This window comes from Callorhinchus milii, unplaced genomic scaffold (genome assembly GCF_018977255.1).
Source record: "Callorhinchus milii isolate IMCB2004 unplaced genomic scaffold, IMCB_Cmil_1.0 Scaffold11, whole genome shotgun sequence".
Classification (NCBI taxonomy): domain Eukaryota; kingdom Metazoa; phylum Chordata; class Chondrichthyes; order Chimaeriformes; family Callorhinchidae; genus Callorhinchus; species Callorhinchus milii.
Window position 1 is genome coordinate 2,268,017 of NW_024704752.1, and position 20,302 is coordinate 2,288,318.

Consider the following 20,302-nt stretch of genomic DNA (forward strand, 5'->3'; position numbering starts at 1 on the left):
ACTACACTTTTGAAAATATTCTGTGAAGCACTTTGAGACGTCTCAATGGTGTGATAAGGCCCTATATCAAATGCAAGGGTAATAATTATTTTACCAAGGAGGGGAGAGGGGGGGAAAGGAGATAGATTGTAGGCCAGGACACCGGGAGAGAGAAACTCCCCTCTTGTTCGGAACAGAAACCGTGTGTGTGATCCCAATTCCCTTTCAAGGAACAAAACACGGAGGTGCTTGTCACCTTTACAATAGTGGCAATGAGCAAAAGCCAAAAGACACGTGTAAAATAATATAACAAAAAATAATAATCCTTGCATTTGATATAATGCCTAATCATGTCTATGAAAAAGCCCTTCCCAGAATATATTGTAAAGTATATTTTGTGGGCGAAACGAAACATCCCACAAACAGTTGTGGATTGATTCACCAAATTATTGTTATTTTTTATTTTGAGGTATTATTATCCCTGGAAAGCGATCCACCAATCGACTAACAACCAGGTTCCTACTTACTGCTGGGTAAACAGGTGTGTGGATTAAGGAAACTTGCCTTAGGTTTTGCCCTGTCTGGGAATCGAACCCAGGTCTTCTCACTTGTGAGGCGAGTGCTTTAACCACTGAGCTACAGGAATCCCACGTGAGGGACAGCGTGAGGAACTTTACCTCTGTAGGCCTGCAGTTGTCCTGTCAGCACTTTCCTGATTTCAGACACCCAGAGGTTCTTCAGCTCCACGGAAGATGCCTGTTGAGAAGATTTTTTCCATTACGAGTTTGCGGACGGGAATTCGACAAGATTATTGAAAAGATGCTTAGTTCTCAAGCAGATTTCAAAACCTCTCCCCCTTACTGTGTGTGTGAGTGACAACCCCCGAGTAGGGGATTGGGATCATGAGGGGTGGAGGTCAGGGAGGGTGGGAGTAGGTCACCCTCCTGCCCCAACCCTTCCTGACCTCCACCCCTCCTGATCCCAATCCCCTACTCGGGTACAAATCCCTGACTGTCCAGCGACTTGGGATGTGCTCCCGATGTGACAAGAACAACTTGCATTAATACAACACCTTACATGGGGATTACAAGGGTTACAAGGCTAGCACAGTTCAGGGAATGATGGCCAAACAGCCAGTGCTATGTTAGGGCAGTTGCCTCTGACCTGTATTGGTGAGGCAACAGCAATAGGTTTGGGTGTTCCTCACCTGAATGATGTACACCTCCTCCCTGCCGTTGTACCAGATCTCAAACTTCTTGATATCTCCCTTTACGTTCTCCGTGATGCCAACCGCACTCATCTGAAAGCATGGAGTGGGCATCAGAGTTATTTCCACGGCTAAGCCCAGTACAATGAACACTCCTTTATAATGACATCTTAAGCCGCAATGTTAATGGTCTTCTCACTCGTTATAATAATTTTACGTCAAAGCGCTTCACTGGATGTATTGCAAAGCGCAGTCACTGTGTTTGTTTTGTGGGTGAACACGGCAGCCAATTTGCGTACGGCTGTGTCCCGGAAACAGTCGTAAAACGAATGGCCGATTTTATCTGGGAGGATTGTCAGTCAGGACACCGGGAGAGAGAGGAATTTCCTTAGCTTTTCATTTTGTGGGAAACTGCTATACGTTACTGGCTGCCGTGTTTCGCCCACAAAATGCACAGTCACTCCACTTTACAGTATGTTCTGTGAAGCGCTTTGAGACGTCGCGACGACGTGATAAAGTGATTCACTTTACAGTGTGTTCTGTGAAGCGCTTTGGGACGTCCTCCCGACGTGAAAAGCGCTATATCAAATGCAAGGATTATTATTATTATTATTATTATATCAGTTGCAAGGATTATTCTAATTATATTATCATAAATAGTGCCACGTCCACTTGTAACAGGGCACAGACGGGACCTCGGTTTAATATCTTTTCCGAAGCACGGTGCCTCTGACAGTAAAGTACCGTATTGGAGTATACTAGTTCCAAGTCCCGACCTGGGAGCTTGAACTCACAACTGTCTGACTCCGAGGTGAGAGTGCGACTGATCACCAGAGGTTAATGAACCCACAACGCAGTGACCAGTATTGCTGAACGCCCTCGCAGTCAGTCGTACCTTCAGTGAATGCTTGAAGCCGTACGATGGGGACTTCTCGTGTCCGTCCGCGTTCTCTTCTCGCCTCTTGCAGAACAGCAGCAGTTTAGTGTAAAGGAACAGGTGCCTCTGCATGGGCTTGAAGCGGGCCAGATCCTTCACCTTGCTCTGCACTTTCTTGTGGTCGGTCCACACGTTGAAAGATCCTTGCATCAGCAGCTTCCCCAGGTCATTCAAGTCTCCCTGTGTGTAAAAGAACAGAACGGAACTCCTGCTCACCTAATTCTGCCAGAGGTTGGCAAGAGCCAAGGCTTGGAGATACCAAAGTGTGCGTTGGGTTAACTGCTGGCGTCTAACCAGCTAAAACCACACAGCTTCTATTGTCAACTGGGTGGGGGTGGGGGGGGCAATGGGAGGGTGGGGAGAAGGGGGAAGAGGTGGGTGGTTTCTCAGTCAAGAACAAACCCATCTTCACTGATATCCACACATACCATTTGTAATGTTTCTCGTTCCTCAAAACTGTTGTATTAATTAATTATTGATTTAAGTAATTTCGCTCACAAATATACAGTCAATTCACTTTACAGTATATCCTGTGAAGCGCTTTGGGACGTCTAGAAGACGTGAAACGCGCTATATCAAATGCAAGGATTATTATTATTATTATTCTGTGAAGCACTTTGTTGGGACGTCTCAACAACGTGATAGGATGCTATATCAAATGCAAAGATGGTTATTCTTTTATTCTCAGCTCATTATATACCCCTACCTTAAACCCACACTCTTTTGTCCCACTCTCAGTGTACTTTTATACATCCTGTCTTCTTCTGATTGGCTCTTTTGCAATTGCCATTGATTTCTTAAAAGGATTGTTATTATCTTACACCGTTGACATTTGCCCTCTTAGGAATAAGGCGTTAATCAACTCGCAGGATCTGACCAAAGTGGGATTGGTCAGGATTATATAGGGTTTTGAGCTTTTAGTGAGGCAGCCGAGGCATTGAGTCAAGGTGTCTGTGCAATAAGCAAGGCGGGTTGACCATAAACCACAGGCACACACTCTTGTGTGTGAATTCTGAGAATTAGAGATTGGGTCATTTCCTGTCAAAACCTGTCATTTTTTGTGGTATCTTTCTTTTTTGACCAAAATGTTCTAGTCTCAAGTCTCACCTTAAAACTATTGTCTGTGTGGTGTGTGTGTGAGATACATGGTGATTGCTGCAAATACGTCGATAAAATCATAGGATATTACAGCACAGAAGGAGGCCATTCGGCCCATCATGCCTGTGCCGGCTCTTTGAAAAGAGCTTCCAAATCAACCCCACTCCTCCGCTCTTACCCATAGCCCTGAAAATTTTTCCTTTTCAAGTACCTATCTAATTCCCTTTTGAAAGTTGCTATCAGCTTGTCTGGCAGACATCAGGGCCTGAATGAGTACAAACTTTCTGCAGCTGAATGTGGACAAGACGGAAGCCACATTCCTTGGCTCCTATCAACATCTTCACTCCTGCAGATCTGAACTCCTCAACCTCCTTGGGCTCTCCCTCAGACTCACCGAACCAGTGAGCAATCTAGGCGTCCAGTTTGACCTTCCTCCCCCACATCTGGTCCCTGACCAGGACCGCCTTCTTCCACCTCCGATACATTGCCCGCCTCCACCCGTACCTTACCCCAAATGCAGCCAAAACCCTTGTGCGTCTGTTTGTGACCTCCCGCTTGGATTATTCCAACGCATTCCTGCCTAGAAACCTTCCTCTTTGACCATGCTTACGGCCACCTCCCTCCTCACCCCCTCCCTCACCCTGACTCGGAGTCAAGGTCCACCACTGTGTGGAGGGCGCTATGTAAGTGCAAGTTGAAGGGCTCCGAGACATTCTCCCGACGTGAAAGGTCAAGCATCGATTGCGAGGATTGTCCGAATTGTTAACGGAAGACTCAACCACTCAGAAGGGAACAGGGCAAGCAACAACAACAACAACAACAACTTGCATTTACGTAGCTCCTTCTATGCGGGGTAGCATCCCGGAGAGCTTAAAGCACCGGGCAAGCAAAATCATTAAGGGATACAGGGAAAGAGCTGGCAAGTGAGATTAATAAAAGGTTTTAGAAATAATAGAGAGAGCAACGACACGGACAGGATGGGCTGAGCAGTCTGCTTACTGTGCTGAATAGTGTCACCCTTACCTCAAACCCAGTGATAGCAATCTGGTGCATGGAGTCGTTGACAGATTTGATGATACTGATCATGGTTTCCAGCGCCTCCTCCAGCTCGGCCGTCCCTTCCGAGTTCTTGCTGCACTTCAGCATTTCCTGAGGGAATCAATCACTTGGTATTAGAGATACGTATGGCGTAATGATTAGAGCGCTCGCCTAGCAAGCAAGAGGACCCGGGTTTGATTCGCGGATGGGGCAAAATGTTTGGCAAGTTTTCTTATTCCACACAGATGCCTCTGTTTACCCAGCAGTAAGTAGGAACCTGGTTGTTAGTCGATTGGCTGATTGCTTTCCCAGGGGCAATAATCCCTCAAAAAGATGTGTTAACTCAATCCATGACTCTTTGTGAGACACTGCTGCTTGCAATTAGCTGTTACGTTTCGCCCACAAAATAAACAGTCAATTCACTTTACAATATATTCTGCAAAGCACTTTAAGGCATGTAAACAATATGATAAGGCGTTATATAATAATAATGATAGTAATCCTTGCACTAGATACAACACCTTATCAAAATATACTATGAATTGAATTAATGGTATATTTTTGTGGGTGAAACACAGCAGCCAATTGCACACAGCAGTCTCACAAACAGTCATGGATTGAGTGACCAAATTATTATTATTATTATTTTTTTAGGAGGGATTATTACCCCTGGAAAGCAGTTTGCTAATCGACTAACAACCAGCTTCCTGCTTACTGCTAGGTAAACAGAGGCATGTGGAGTAACAAAATTTGCCTAGGGTTTCATCCTACCCGGGAATTGAACTCGGGTCCTCTCATTTGCGAGGTGAGTGCTCTAACCACTACGCTACAGGAATCCAATCCACATTGGGTTCAGCTGTTTATTCTGTATAGAATTATACAGCACAGAAGGAGGCCGTTCGGCCCAATGTGTCTGTGCTAGCTCTTTGAAAAGTGCTGCCCAAATCAATCCCGCTCTCCCCGTAGCCCTGCAAACTCGTCCTCCTCAAATAATTATCTACTTCTCTCTTAAAAGTTGTTATCGAATCGGCTTCCACACCCTTTCAGGCAACGCATTCCAGAGGCCAACAACTCACTGTGAAAAAAAAATTCTCTTCAGCTTCCTTCTGTTTCTTTTAACAACTATTTTAAATCGGTGTCATGTTCTTCAGGGTTGTCCTTGGCTCACCACTGATCTAACCAGATGGGAGCTTCCAAGTATGACAACTCTCAGTACCTTCAGGAGAAGCTGATATTTTGTAATCCTTTGGACTGGTTTCAGCAGGTAGGTATCGAGTGGGAGCTTGTGGCTCAGTCTGCGTTGACATTCCTGGAATGAAACACATGGAAAAGTAACTCAGGTTTCAAAAGGACCTTTGAAGGCATCAAATAGTTTGCGCGTTGTGTTGCCTCCAGTGTTTGTTTCTAATGTTCTAGTAATGTAGTGCATGCTCAGCATTACACTGGAGTGTCGGCCTTGACTACATGAGCTCAGTGTGGGACTTGAATCCTTGGAGTCAAGAGTGCTGCCAATTCATAGAATCATAGAATTATACAGCACAGAAGGAGGCCATGCGGCCCATTGTGTCTGTGCCGGCTCTTTGAAAAGAGCTTCCAAATCAATCTCATTGCCCCGCGCTCTTCCCATAGCCCTGCAAACTTGTCCTCCCCAAATAATTATCTGCTTCTCTCTTAAAAGTTTTCATCGAATCGGCTTCCACTAAAATTTCAGGCAATGCATTCCAGATCCGAACAACTCGCTGTCTGAAAATTGAACCAGGCTTGTTGAACTTTGTGTTGGGGTGGGGGGAACGACTAAAGGAAACCATACCATTACTACTAATAATCCTTACATTTGACACATTGTTGAGACATCTCAAAGCGCTTCATAGGACATAATGTAAACTGGGTTTGACTGTGTATTTTGTGGGCGAAACGCAGTAGCCAATTGCGCACAGCAGTCTTCCACAAAGAATTGTGGATTGAGCGACCAATTTTATTTGGGGGATTGTTGGCCAGGACACTGGTAGAGAGAAACCCCCTACTCTTTTTGACTTGCGCCATGGGATCTTTAACATCCACCTGAACAGGCAGACGAGACCTTGATCTAACATCTCACCCAAAGGACAGCATCTCCGACAATGCAACACACCCCAAGCACTGCATTGGAGTTCATCTTAGACTACGTGATTCCAAATCCCGATGTGGGGGCTTCCTTTTGATTCAGAAGCGAGAGCGCGACTGAGCCAGGCTGACGCACACTGTGAAAGAGGGAGCAATGAACAGATGCAGAGAGAAAACAAAGTACCTGGAAGAACTGGCAGTCTCCACATTGCCGCCAGAGAGCCTCAGAGCGCGGTTTGTTCTGACAGTACTTTTCATAAATCTGTAAATCTTCTTTCTGTTAGAAAAAAATGCTAAAATAATAATAATAATCTTTTGCCTTTGATATAGCGCCTCATCACATCGTCAGGATGTCTCACACCGCTTCACAGAATGTACTGTAAAGTGAATTGACTGCATATTTCATGGGCGACACACAGCCAATTGCGCACAGCAGTGTCCCATTGATTTTAAAATGATTTTAGAAGCCCCTTTTCATAAAGGCTCGGTGTCTTGACCCGACTGAGAGGCTGGGAGTTTGTGGCCAAGTTTGATGAGCTGTTGAAGCAGTAATGGTGTCTACTCCATGGACAGAAACAATGTGTCTTGGTCAGTAGGTAGCTGTAGCCTTTAACTTGTGCTATTCTGAAACTCTAGAACACTCTTTCTCCATCCCTCCACCTTGCCCCCTTCTTCTCCATCTTCAGGTCGCGCCTGAAGACTTTCCTCTTTGACCGTGTCTACGGGGCAGGTCGGGTAGGTGGAGGAGGTGAGAACTGTGCGATTGAAGACGTTGACGAGAACCAAAGAGTATGGTTTCCGTCTCGTCAACATTTAGCTGAAGGAAATTCGTGCTCATCCAACTCTTGACAGGCAGGCTGACAGAACATCAGGGGACTGGGGGTCACAAAGTGAGGTGGAAAAATAGAGTTGGGTGTCGTCCGCATACATGTTGAAGTGTACCCCATGTCTGCAGATGACATCCCCATGATATCACATGCTATTGCTACACTTATGTGCCTCTGGACACAAATCTAACACATTACAATAAGCCCAGTTGGGCCTCAGAAAATTAAAATCGCAGCGTAAAAGTATTTAACTTACCCTTTTTAGGAAACACGTCCCTACAAGTTCAGGATTTTCTGTGCAGTTTTCCAGCTCTTTGAGAAATATCCTTGAAAGTAACAATAGACTTTAATCATTATCAGTCTCAGTGCAGTTGACCATATCTGGTATTTGACTCACTCTCTTAATGTTCACTGTCACTTATAATATAATAATAATCCTTGCATTTGATATAGCGCTTTTCAAGTCTTCTAGACGTCCCAAAGTGCTTCACAGAATATACTGTAAAGTAAATTGACTGTATATTTCCCAACTGTTCAGCACCTTGGGATATTCTCCCAACATGAAAGGCATTTTACAAATGTAACTTTGTTGTCGTTCTAGGTTTCTTATGGATATTCTACGCACAACAAGGCCCAACAAACAGAGGGCATCGTTTGTGGGGCATTGTGAAGTGAATAGACAATTTTTAAGCGATTGTTGGCCAGGACACCGGGAGAAACCTTTGGAGTAGCACCGTGGGATCTTTAACAAATACCTGAACAGGCAAACGTGTCCTCAGTTTAATGGAATTCTCTGTTTGGTTTGGATACTCTTAAGCATGGAAATGGGTATCCGCACGTGTCAGACACCCGGCTGACCAAGTAACAAATCTCAGAGGCTTACAGTGCTACCAACTGAGCCAAGCTGAACCTAAATTGGCATTTAACTGATTCAGTCCCAAGGTCTAACCATTGTGTAGAGCAACACCGAGGTACAGACAAATGTCACAGCAATGGTTACCTAGCACTGCAGCATATTAAAGAGCAAAATGGTAACACAAGCATCACTACAATACAATAACTGGATAAAGTCTCCCATCAGTGCTGTTTTGCATCCCTTCAAATTTCGAGCAAATGTGATTTGAATGGAATTTGGAATCGCTTTACAACTTGAGAGATTTAAGGGGAGATATAAAAGAATAAACGGGACAACAAATCCCTTATTTTTTTTGCGTCCTCTCTCCCAACGAATAAAATTAAAGGAGTTTTTTTCAGGGTGGGAAAACACTTTGTACAATGATTCCATTCAGGGGGTAGGCGGCAGCTGTAAATGATGTGGGACTCGTAGAGGTGGTGGGGAGGGGATGTTGGAGAGGAGGAGAGAAGAGACGGGCGAGGATATAATAATAATCCTTCCATTTGATATAGCGTTTTATTACATCAATGAGTCGTTTCAAAACGCTTCACTGAATATTCTGTAAATGGATTGACTGTGTATTTTGTGGGTAAAACGTGGCAGCCAATACTATCCCACAAACAATCATGGATTCAGTGACCCAATTTTTTTTGAGGGATTATTACCCCAAAAAGCCATCCACCAATCGACTAAGAACTGGGTTCCTACTTACTGCGAGCGAAACAGAGGCGTGTGGAGTAAGGAAACTTGCCTAAAGGTTTCGCCCTGCCCAGGAATCAAACCCAGATCCTCTCGTTTACGAGGCGAGTGTAGTAAACCACTATGCTACAGGATTCCAAAAATAAGAAAAGAAGTTTACTTGTTGTGAAAATCGTAGATTTCTGGAAGGTTCCCAAAGAGGACTTCTTTTTTGTTCTCCAGGGCAAGTGGGATCAGGGGAACCAGCTCAGGATTCTCCATCTCAGTCGCATAACCCTGAATAAGGCACAATAACATTCATACCATTAATGTGATATTGTGCTTTCACCTCAGGAGGACTTTTCAAAGCGCTTTCTGGGATTTACTGCAAAGTGTAGCGACTGTGTGCTTGAATCGTGCCCTGAAAATCATGTCCAATTTGGGGATATTAGGGAAATTGGAACCTAAATCACTGTGCAAACCAAATGTCAGCCCAGCTAGACAGGAATGGCAACTGATTGTCGAAATGTAAACCAAATGTGAGTGAGCGAGCGAGCGAGCAGGCTGGTGGGTGGGTGGGTAGGCGAGTGAGTGAGTGAGTGAGTGATTGGGTGGATGGGTGAGTGGGTGGGTGAGTGAGTGAGTGAGTGGGTAGGTGAATGAGGTGAGTGCGTGGGTGGGAGAATGAGTGAGTGGGTGAGTGAGTGGCTGGGTGGGTGAATGAGTGAGTGGGTGAGTGAGTGGGTGGGCGGGTGGGTGAATGAGTGAGTGGGTGAGTGAGTGGGTGGGCGGGTGGGTGAATGAGTGAGTGGGTGAGTGAGTGGGTGGGCGGGTGGGTGAATGAGTGGGTGAGTGAGTGGGTGGGTGGGTGAATGAGTGAGTGGGTGAGTGAGTGAGTGAGTGGGTGGGTGGGTGGGTGAATGAGTGAGTAAGTGGGTGGGTGGGTGCGTCAGTGTGTTTGGTGGGTCAGTCAGTTGGTGATCCACACCTGGCTCCTCTGTGGACTGGTAATTTTAGCAGCATGGGACCCTGAAACTTGGTACGGAGTCACTGTTGTCAGGGTGGCCTGTCTGAAAAACTTCCTCTTTTCCCTCAGCGTTCCAGTAGATACGCTTTCACGGGGTGGAATTATTTTACGGTTTTAAACTGAAATTCTCACTAATTTTAGCCTAGAAGTGAGTGTGAAGTGGAGGCTAGCACCATGGCTATGCTCACATCTCTGTTGCATAACTACAATCACAGATTGCAATAATTAATAATAGATACTAGGGTTATAGTTTGGTTTTTTTTATCGTCGCTGTAAATGATTCACTTGCAGTACAATTACACTATCAATAAACACATGTACATTTCAGGTGGTTTTGAGGCCGACTGGCGCCCAAGTCAACAATCTAATGATGAGTAAATGCTTTTTAATCGTTGAAGCACACGTACAGTAAATCCTGACAACAGTGACTCTGGTCCCAGTTTGGGACATCCTCTTGACGTGAAAGGTGCTGTACCAAAGGTAAGGATTATTCTTATTCTTATTTAACATGGGCACTGCAGGGATCCCTGAATGGAGTGTCAATACAATCCAAAGAGTTCTGGAAACTTTGACCAGAGTTGTGCTGACAGCTTATGCTTGGGAATGAGGCACATTGCCAGCAGATAAGGAACTAGACGGTGATTATAATATAATGAATGATCCTTGCATTTGATATAGGGCTTTTCAAGTCTTCCAGACATCTCAAAGCGCTTCACAGAATATGCTGTAAAGTGAATTGACTGTATATTTGTGGGCGAAATTGGTCACGAGGTGAGGACCTCCTTGTGGACCTCAGTCATCTGGTCAAGATTATCCATTTAACTTTGACGTCATAAACTGGGCGTCAAGTATGCAACTCTGAGCGAGTGACAAACAGCAACTGTTGTTGATATGTGGATGGCCATAACAACAAGACTGTAATAAGTACTCAAAGTGCTGTTATTATGTTACTCAGCTTATAATACTAGCCGTACCCGTTGCTATGCTTGCAACCAAAGGATCCAATATGGAATGTAGATTTCAGTGATAGCACTCACAAACCATTTAACATGCCAAAAACTCTGTGTATACACCAGGCCTTTCTGCGTCGAAGTCCAGCCGTGCTGTTCTTTTGAGCGGGCAACTCATTTTGCCTTGCTCTTGCAGTCCTTTCAGCATTGAAGTCCAGCCACGCTGTTCTTTGTTCTTCAGTTTCATTTGATTATCATTCTCTCTTCTGTCTAGCATTTTTATTTGTCCTTGAAAGTCTTGATTTTTGCTTAGAAAATGCATATATTGGGAGGTCTCCTATGAGAGGACTGAGTGGGAAGACTCAGTGGGTGGACTCCTGTTGTGAGGACTGACAAACCCGAAAAAACTGCGATACATGTGTTGCAGAATATATTAGTACAGGTGGATCTCTTTAGAAGGGTGTGTGCTTTCCTCTGTCGCTAGTTTGTTGCAGTATACCAATCATGCCTCATATTTTGGAGCTTAATTGAAGCATTTTTTAAACATAGCTAAACGATAAGAGATGCCCCCAAAAATGCCCATGACTCCCGTATGCAAAACATTTCCGATGAGGTATAAATCACGCCTCTGCGTCAATTGGTTATTGCGTTATTAGTGGAAATACAGACACACAGACAGTTTGTCCTTATTAGTATAGAAAACAATAATAATCCTTGCATTTGATATTGCCCAATATATATTGGCACAGCGGTGTCCCGTAAACATGATTTAATGACCACGTTTTTTATTTTTTTATTACTCTTTTTAAAAAGGGATTATTGCCCCCAGTTGGTAAACAGACGTGTGGAGTAAGGAAACTTGCCTAATGTTTCGCCCTGCCTAGGAATCAAACCCAGGTCCTCTCGCTTGCGAGTCAAGTGCTCGGGTCAATAAGACTCCGTGATGCAAACCAATACATTCCAAATCTATGCAATAAGCACACCCTTTGCCCCATCTCCTAGTGTCCTTTTATATTTCCTAAATCTGTCACCCTTGGTATGAAGTGCACAACCCCATTTCATTATCCCCTATTAATCTTTTAACTCCTCTTATTATCAGTGGGTGCTCACACCTATGTTATTGCTTCTACTTTCGTCAGATCTACAGTACTCTCCACCCTTTATTATGTGTAATAAATTTATGTGTAATCATGCAGTTTTAGCTGGTCAGTCTTCAGCAGTTACCCCGACGCACACTCTGGAGTCCCTAAGCCTTGGCTCTTGCCAACCTGCGCCTAATACTTTCCGGAATTAGGTAAGCAGGATGCGTTCCACCAGGAAGAGAGAGAGAGCGCATTCCATTCCGACAATCTATCTCTGGGATTTCCATGTGTAGGTGGGATTCATTGAATTCTCAGTTTGGTTTGGAGACTCTTAAGCAACGGTGATGGAATTCTGCATGTGTCAGACACCTGGCTGACCAAAAAAAAACTCTAATTACGTTTCCCAAATACTTGACCTCCTTCACTCCAATTAAGCACTTTTCTCTGTTTAGTTTTACGTTCTCTTCTAGAAACTTCTTCAACACTCTTTGCAACTACTCAACATGCATCGTCAACCATTGCGGGTTGGAGGTTAATAAAAATACAAATTAATATACATACAATGCAAAATGTATTTTGTAAGCATGCAGTCAACGTAAAAATTAATTCACATCAAGAATATTTATGGGATATTGCTTTGTTTACATTTAGCTAAAATATTTATCTACATCCTTGTTTTACTTGGGAGCTGTGAACACTTTGAGATGTTTTGACATGTCGGGTGTGTATATAATAATAATAATCCTTGCATTTGATACAACCCCTCATCACGTCTTCGAGACGTCTCAAAGTGCTTCACAGAATATTCTGTAAAGTGAATTGACTTATGTATTGTGCACAGCAATGTCCCACAAATAGTCATGGAGTGAGTGACCAAATGATTATATTTTGTTAATTATCAAATGTATTGAATGCTTACTGTGTCAAAATCGTATTGAGATTGCAAAAGGCTGTATGATTTCATTTTGAAATATGCATCTACGTGAAGTGCGTATGAGGCTTTTTCCTTACCTCGATTATACTCAGTAGCTCTTCCACATAGACTCGTTCTGTCTCTATCAGTTCATGCATGATGTGTCTGCCAAGTGTAAAGAACACCCACAATGAGTTTAGCACTTGCACACCACTAATAATTCAGTTGTAGAGATGAGAAGTAGACTGACATACCTGTCAACATACCTTATATACTGCATATTGCCCATTACTGCATATAGCGTTATTATTTCGAAGAAAAAGAAAAAAAAATCCTTGTATTTGCACCTTCAAGATGCCTCAAAGTGCTTCACAGAAATATACTATAAAGTGAATTGACGATATATTTGTGGGCGAAACGTGGCAGCCGATTGCACGCAGCAATGTCCCAAAACAGTCGTGGGTTGAATGACCAAATTATTATATTTTTCAAATTTTCTTCTTTTTAAGAAAAAGCGATCCGCCTATTTTTCGTGCATCGTTTTCTCCCATCAAATGAAACCACAACTACTTCCCTACTTTTAAAGGATTCTTGTTCCTTCTGTTAAAGTGTAATATCTAACCCCTACCATTTCTCAAAATGCCAACAAGGGCTTATATATATATATATATATATATATATATATATAAAATCACAGAGCTGGGCTGTTTTTTTTATATATGAAGCTGATGAGGCTAATTTGAATAATGTATTTTCCCCCAGAAGACGGAACTGCAGATGTTGAAAATCCACAACTTGCTGAATCAGCACTTGGGCGATTCTTCCTGACTTTTCAGAACTGAAATGGTGCAATGAAGGAGAACAACAACTTGGATTTATATACTGCCCTTCACGCAGGCCAGCAGCTCGGAGCTCTTGGTGCTTTTTAAGAGGTGCTATTTAGGGCAGAAGAAGACGAGGGGAAAACACGGGGATAAAGTACACAACAACAACAAATTACACTCATATAGCACTGTTCAGGTCGGGAGGTCGTCCCAAGGCGCTGGACATTTGAGGGTTGTTGCGGGTTGGATTTGGGAGGATGGAGGTATCAGGAATGTCATTGATTGTACACTAGGAAGGTTAACAGGTTGAGTATAAGATCACAAGATTGGTTTGGATGAAGAACACCCTTCAATCCATTTAATCTCATCCTTCCAGATTTGAATGAGTCCAATGCCCTGGTCCCACCCACGCTTCCTGGCAATTTTGTTCCAGTCATTAATTACCCTCTATAAAGTCTACCTTTGAGTCATTTTCTCTCAGGATTGACGAGCCGAATAGCTTGCCTAATCATTGCTCATAGCACAGTCCCCTGGCGGTGAGTAGCAATGTCAAAATACAACAACACATTACACTTGGATACCGTCCTTCATGTCAGAAAGATGTCCCAGGGCACTGGACAGTCAGGGGTTTTTGGAACTGAGTTGAGAGTTGGTGTTAGGAGGGGGTGGGTGGTGGGGGGGAGTGAGGGTGGGCGGATGGCTGGAGGCACGGTCGAAAAAGAAAGAAAATAATTCTAAACCAACACTGTGGGGCTTATTTATAAGTGCCACACACCCTACCTCCTCAACCTCCCCGGCCATTATCTCTAACTCTCCGAACCAGTGCCCAACCTTGGCATGAGGTTCAATCACCTGCTTTCCTTTCTTCGTCATCGCCCTGACCACCGTCCTTCACCTCCACTTCTGCCATGACCTCAAACCGAACACTCGTTCGTGCTTTCGTCACATCCCACTTAGACTTACCCAATGCAGTCCTCTCAGGTCTCTCGCGATCCATCATTCAGACCCGTACCAAACGCCCAATCATTGTCATCCCCAGTTTCCCATCGTATCGGTGTCAAACCCCTCACCCTTACCCCCAAATCCATCCATCCCTCAGCACCCACACTGATTGGCTGAGGGCACGTTGGGGATCAGTATGATTACCTGTGCGTGGATGGGGAGGGGCACAGTCTGATTGGCTGATGGCAGGTGGCAGTCTGATTGGATGAGGGTGGGGGCAGTCTGATTGGCTGAGGGCAGGAGGTACTGTGATTGGATGAGGGCAAGAGCAGTCTGATTGCTGAGGGTAAGTGGGCAGTGATTGGCTGAGGGTGGGGCAGTGTGATTGGTTGAGGCTAGGGGGCAGTGTGATTGGCTTAGGGTGGGGCAGTGTGATTGGTTGAGGCTAGGGGGCAGTGTGATTGGCTGAGGGTGGGGGAGCAGTGTGATTGGCTGAGGGTGGGGGAGCAGTGTGATTGGCTGAGGGTGGGGGGATTCAGTGTGATTGGCTGAGGGTGGAGGGGCAGTGTGATTGGCTGAGGGTGGGGGGGTTCAGTGTGATTGGCTGAGGGCACGGGGGCAGTGTGATTGGCTGAGGGCGGGGGGCAGTGTGATTGGCTGAGGGCGGGGGGCAGTGTGATTGGCTGAGGGTGGGGGGGCAGTGTGATTGGCTGAGGGCGGGGGGCAGTGTGATTGGCTGAGGGCACCGGGGGGCAGTGTGATTGGCTGAGGATGGGGGAGCAGTGTGATTGGCTGAGGGCGGGGGGCAGTGTGATTGGCTGAGGGCGGGGGGCAGTGTGATTGGCTGAGGGCGGGGGGCAGTGTGATTGGCTGAGGGCGGGGGGCAGTGTGATTGGCTGAGGGCGGGGGCAGTGTGATTGGCTGAGGGCGGGGCAGTGTGATTGGCTGAGGGCGGGGGGCAGTGTGATTGGCTGAGGGCGGGGCAGTGTGATTGGCTGAGGGCGGGGGCAGTGTGATTGGCTGAGGCGGGGGGCAGTGTGATTGGCTGAGGGCGGGGGGCAGTGTGATTGGCTGAGGGCGGGGGCAGTGTGATTGGCTGAGGGTGGGGGGGCAGTGTGATTGGCTGAGGGCGGGGGCAGTGTGATTGGCTGAGGGTGGGGGGGCAGTGTGATTGGCTGAGGGCGGGGGGCAGTGTGATTGGCTGAGGGTGGGGGGGCAGTGTGATTGGCTGAGGGCGGGGGCAGTGTGATTGGCTGAGGGCGGGGGGCAGTGTGATTGGCTGAGGTGGGGGGCAGTGTGATTGGCTGAGGGCGGGGGCAATGTGATGGCTGAGGGCGGGGGGCAGTGTGATTGGCTGAGGGTGGGGGGCAGTGTGATTGGCTGAGGGCGGGGGGCAGTGTGATTGGCTGAGGGTGGGGGGGCAGTGTGATTGGCTGAGGGCGGGGGGGGGCAGTGTGATTGGCTGAGGGCGGGGGGCAGTGTGATTGGCTGAGGGCGGGGGGCAGTGTGATTGGCTGAGGGCGGGGGGGGCAGTGTGATTGGCTGAGGGGGGGGGCAGTGTGATTGGCTGAGGGGGGGCAGTGTGATTGGCTGAGGGGGGGCAGTGTGATTGGCTGAGGCGGGGGCAGTGTGATTGGCTGAGGGTGGGGGGCAGTGTGATTGGCTGAGGGCGGGGGGCAGTGTGATTGGCTGAGGGCGGGGGGCAGTGTGATTGGCTGAGGGCGGGGGGGGGCAGTGTGATTGGCTGAGGGCGGGGGGCAGTGTGATTGGCTGAGGGCGGGGGGGCAGTGTGATTGGCTGAGGGCGGGGGCAGTGTGATTGGCTGAGGGCGGGGGGGCAGTGTGATTGGCTGAGGGCGGGGGGGCAGTGTGATTGGCTTGAGGGCAGGGGGGCAGTGTGATTGGCTGAGGGCGGGGGGCAGTGTGATTGGCTGAGGGCGGGGGGCAGTGTGATTGGCTGAGGGCGGGGGGCAGTGTGATTGGCTGAGGGCGGGGGGCAGTGTGATTGGCTGAGGGCGGGGGGGCAGTGTGATTGGCTGAGGGCGGGGGGCAGTGTGATTGGCTGAGGGCGCGGGGGCAGTGTGATTGGCTGAGGGCGGGGGGCAGTGTGATTGGCTGAGGGCGGGGGGCAGTGCTGGGAGCGCGAGATAGCGGTTGTCTGACTCCAGTAACTGTCACCTTCGCCTCGCGGACTCGGTGAGCGCGGCTTATGTTATATATTGCATTAGATATTTAGTTTATATATGATGAGGAGAGAGTGTGGCGATGAAGCGGAGAGAGAGAGGGGAGAGAGAGAGGACTGGGGTGGGGGGGGAGAGAGGAGGGTTGGGGGGAGAGAGACGGGAAGGGGGAGAGAGAGAGAGAAGGAGGGGTTGGGGGGAGAGAGAGACTGGGTGTGGGGGGAGAGAGGAGGGGTTAGTGGGGGGAGAGAGAGAGAGAGAGGACTGGGTGTGGGGGGGGAGAGACAGAGAGAGAGGACTGGGGTGGGGGGGGGAGAGGGAGGGTTGGGGGAGAGAGACGGGAAGGGGGAGAGAGAAAGAAGGAGGGGTTGGGGGGGAGAGAGAGAGGACTGGGTGTGGGGGGGGAGAGACAGAGAGAGAGGAGGGGTGGGGGGGAGAGAGGGAGAGAGAGAGAGAGAGGAGGGGTGGGGGGGAGAGAGAGAAGGAGGGGTAGGGGGGAGAGAGAGAGAGAGGAGGGTGGGGGGAGAGAGAGAGGACTGGGGGGGGGGGGGGGGAGAGAGAGAGGACTGGGGGGGGGAGAGAGGGACTGGGGGGGGGGGGGGGGGAGAGAGAGGACTGGGGGGGGGGAGAGAGGAGTGGGGGGGGGAGAGAGGACTGGGGGGGGGGGAGAGAGAGAGAGGGGGGTGGGGGGAGAGAGAGAGAGAAGGGGGGGGGGGGTAGAGAGAGAGGACTGGGGGGGGGGAGAGAGGACTGGGGGGGGGAGAGAGGGAGTGGGGGGGGGGGGGAGAGAGGGACTGGGGGGGGGAGAGAGGACTGGGGGGGGAGAGAGAGGACTGGGGGGAGAGAAGGAAGAGGGGTTAGTGGGGGGGGAGAGAGAAGGGGGATAGAGAGAGAGGACTGGGGGGGGAGAGAGAGACGGGAGGGGGGAGGAGAGAGAGAGAGGAGGGGTGGGGGGGGAGAGACGGGAAGGGGGAGAGAGAGAGAGAGGGAGGAGGGGTGGGGGGGAGAGACGGGAAGGGGGGAGAGAGAGAGAGAGAGAGGGAGGGGGGGGGGGAGAGAGAGAGAGGGAGAGGGGGGGGGGGGGAGAGACGGGAAGGGGGAGAGAGAGAGAGAGGGAGGAGGGGTGGGGGGGGGAGAGAACGGGAAGGGGGGAGAGAGGAAGAGGAGAGGGAGGAGGGGTGGGGGGGGAGAGACGGGAAGGGGGGGAGAGAGAGAGGAGGAGGGTGGGGGGGAGAGAGGAGAGAGGGGAGGAGGGGTGGGGGGGGGAGAGACGGAAGGGGGGAGAGAGAGAGAGAGAGGGAGGAGGGGTGGGGGGGGGGAGAGACGGGAAGGGGGAGAGAGAGAGAGAGAGGGAGGGGGGTGGGGGGGGAGAGACGGAAGGGGGAGAGAGAGAGGGAGGAGGGTGGGGGGGGAGAGACGGGAAGGGGGGAGAGAGAGAGAGAGAGAGGGAGGAGGGGTGGGGGGGGAGAGACGGGAAGGGGGGAGAGAGAGAGAGAGGGAGGAGTGGTGTGAGAGAGAGAGGAGGGTGGGGGGGAGAGAGAGAGAGGAGGAGTGGGGGGGAGAGAGAGAGAGAGGAGGGGGCAGGGAGAGGAGAGGGGGTGAGATGGGGGAGGGGGGAGGTTTGCAGCCATGGCTGAGTTCTGGGCTCTCTCTCTCTCTAACCTGCTTTCAAACAAACTTTCCTTTTTACGGTCACAGAGAAGGATCGGGAGGGGAGAGAGCAACTCCATCCGCCGTCGGTCTGTGTTTATGTCTCACAACTTTGTCGGTAATTTTGTTTTTTAAAAAAAAAGGATATCTAAATGTATATTATATGTACATACGATGAAGCTTTTTATTTTATGACCTGTAACAAAATCTAATCTTTCTCCTCCTACCCCTCCCTTTAACTCCGCTTCAAACTCATTAAAGAGAGAGAGAGAGAGAAGAGAGAGAGAATGTATGAGTGTCTCTCTCTCACTCTCTCTCTCTCTCTCTCTCAGCTCCAGCAGATTTATATTTCTTTTTAAACAAAACTTTTAGAAACATTACTTTCTCTTCCCCCCCAAAAAAAAATATTCAGCCCAAGTAGAAAGTATTAGTAACGGTTTAAGTCACGGGTTGTGCCTCCACTAAATTCCCCTCCAAAGTAATGGTAACTCCACATTTCTCCTTCGTGACTTTAAGCTTAAGTGTTTGTCTTGTGCGTGTGTTTTATTTGCTTTTTAAGCTTCTTTTGTGTGATCTCGCCCTTGTGTGTTCACGGAGGAAATGTGCCGTGTGAAAGCTTTTTTTAAAAAATGTTTGGAAGTGTTGGCTGTAATTCTCGCCATTTGTTTCTGTACCAAATTTTGAAAAAACTTAATAATAATAATTGGCGGTCACTCACTCCAAGGCTGTCTGTGGGACGCTGCTGTGCGCAGACGGCTGCCGCGTTTCGGCCACAAAATACAAAGTCCAATCGCTTCACAGTATATGCTGTGAAGCACTTTGAGATGTCTCGAAGACGCGATCAGGCGCTATATCAAATGCAGGATTATTACTGGGGAAAATCCAGTCATCCTATAGTATTTGAATGTATTGTAGAGCTATGGTAAAGGGGACTTGTTTTCTTATGTTTTATTTGTATATGAATTGGAGAGGATCTTTGCAAATCCAAAGCAAGGCCATTTTAATTTAATTTATGAATTTAACCAAGGATGAAGCCTTGGGCAAGTTTCCTTATTCTACATGCCTGATAATAATCCCTCAATAACAATTTGGTCACTCAATCCGCAACTGTTTGTGGGACGCTGCTGTGCACAATTGTCTGCAGTGTTTCGCCCACAAATACACAGTCAATTCACTTTACAGTATATTCTGTGAAGTGCTTTGGGACATCTAGAAGACATGAAAAGCGCTATATCAAATGCAAGGATTATTATTATTTTAAAGCCATATGTCGTGATTGCCTTTATAGGATGGTTTGTATTTTAAGTGTGAGGGTGAGGTTGAGATGCTTATTCGAGAGTTCTTTGAGATTAGAAGTTTTTTTTTCTCTGGAGAAAGGGAAATGTTGAGTTGATTTTCTTTCTCTCTCAACACCATTGTCAACGTTTTATGTTTTTGTCAAATTTCTTCAGGGATCATTGAAAATAGGAAGGGTATACCTCGGGATAATAATAATAATAATAATAATAATAATAATCCTTGCATTTGATATAGCTCTTTTCACGTCGGGAGGACGTCCCAAAGCGCTTCACAGAACACACTGTAAAGTGAATTGACTGTATATTTGTGGGCAAACGCGGCAGCCAATTGCGCACAGCAATGTCCCACAAACAGTCGTAGATTGAAAATGACCAATTTATTATTGTTTTTGGTTTTGGAGGGATTATTATTAGGCTCTGTGTGGAGTAAGGAAACTTGCCCAAGGTTTCGCCCTCTGCCTGGAATTGAACTCAGGTCTCTCGCTTGCAAAGCGTGTGCTCTAACCACTGAGCTACAGGACTCCAGCTACAGGGATGATCAACAACAACAACAAATTACATTGTATAGAATCTTTCATGTCAGTATTACATCCCAAGCTGCTGGACAGTCAGAGATCCGCATCTGAGCTGGTGGTTGGGATCTGGAGGGTGGAGAGGGTAGGGGTTGGAGGATGA

General features: G+C 47.7%; 2 protein-coding genes across 7 annotated transcripts in view; one reads left to right on the plus strand and one right to left on the minus strand.

Annotated features, from left to right (window-relative positions):
- Nucleotides 1–20,302, minus strand: part of mcf2l2 (MCF.2 cell line derived transforming sequence-like 2) — a 112,251-nt gene that overhangs the window by 26,496 nt on the left and 65,453 nt on the right. For all 4 annotated transcript variants that reach the window (XM_042339215.1, XM_042339214.1, XM_042339213.1 and 1 more), the window contains exons 16-24: nucleotides 12,833–12,899; nucleotides 8,944–9,059; nucleotides 7,446–7,515; nucleotides 6,547–6,639; nucleotides 5,476–5,568; nucleotides 4,245–4,370; nucleotides 2,082–2,303; nucleotides 1,187–1,279; nucleotides 657–735 (exon numbers count right to left, since the gene is read on the minus strand). In XM_042339215.1, the coding sequence (XP_042195149.1) occupies nucleotides 657–735; nucleotides 1,187–1,279; nucleotides 2,082–2,303; nucleotides 4,245–4,370; nucleotides 5,476–5,568; nucleotides 6,547–6,639; nucleotides 7,446–7,515; nucleotides 8,944–9,059; nucleotides 12,833–12,899 (959 nt within the window). The remainder of the gene's footprint in view (nucleotides 1–656; nucleotides 736–1,186; nucleotides 1,280–2,081; nucleotides 2,304–4,244; nucleotides 4,371–5,475; nucleotides 5,569–6,546; nucleotides 6,640–7,445; nucleotides 7,516–8,943; nucleotides 9,060–12,832; nucleotides 12,900–20,302) is intronic.
- Nucleotides 16,622–20,302, plus strand: part of b3gnt5a (UDP-GlcNAc:betaGal beta-1,3-N-acetylglucosaminyltransferase 5a) — a 28,650-nt gene continuing 24,969 nt past the window's right edge. The window contains exon 1 of one of the 3 annotated variants that reach the window (XM_042339222.1): nucleotides 16,622–16,695. The gene's annotated coding sequence lies outside the window, so the exon portion shown is untranslated. Of the gene's footprint in view, nucleotides 16,696–18,292; nucleotides 18,448–20,302 lie in introns of those variants that run through there. The other 2 variants (XM_007911818.2, XM_007911820.2) reach the window with 2 other exon arrangements.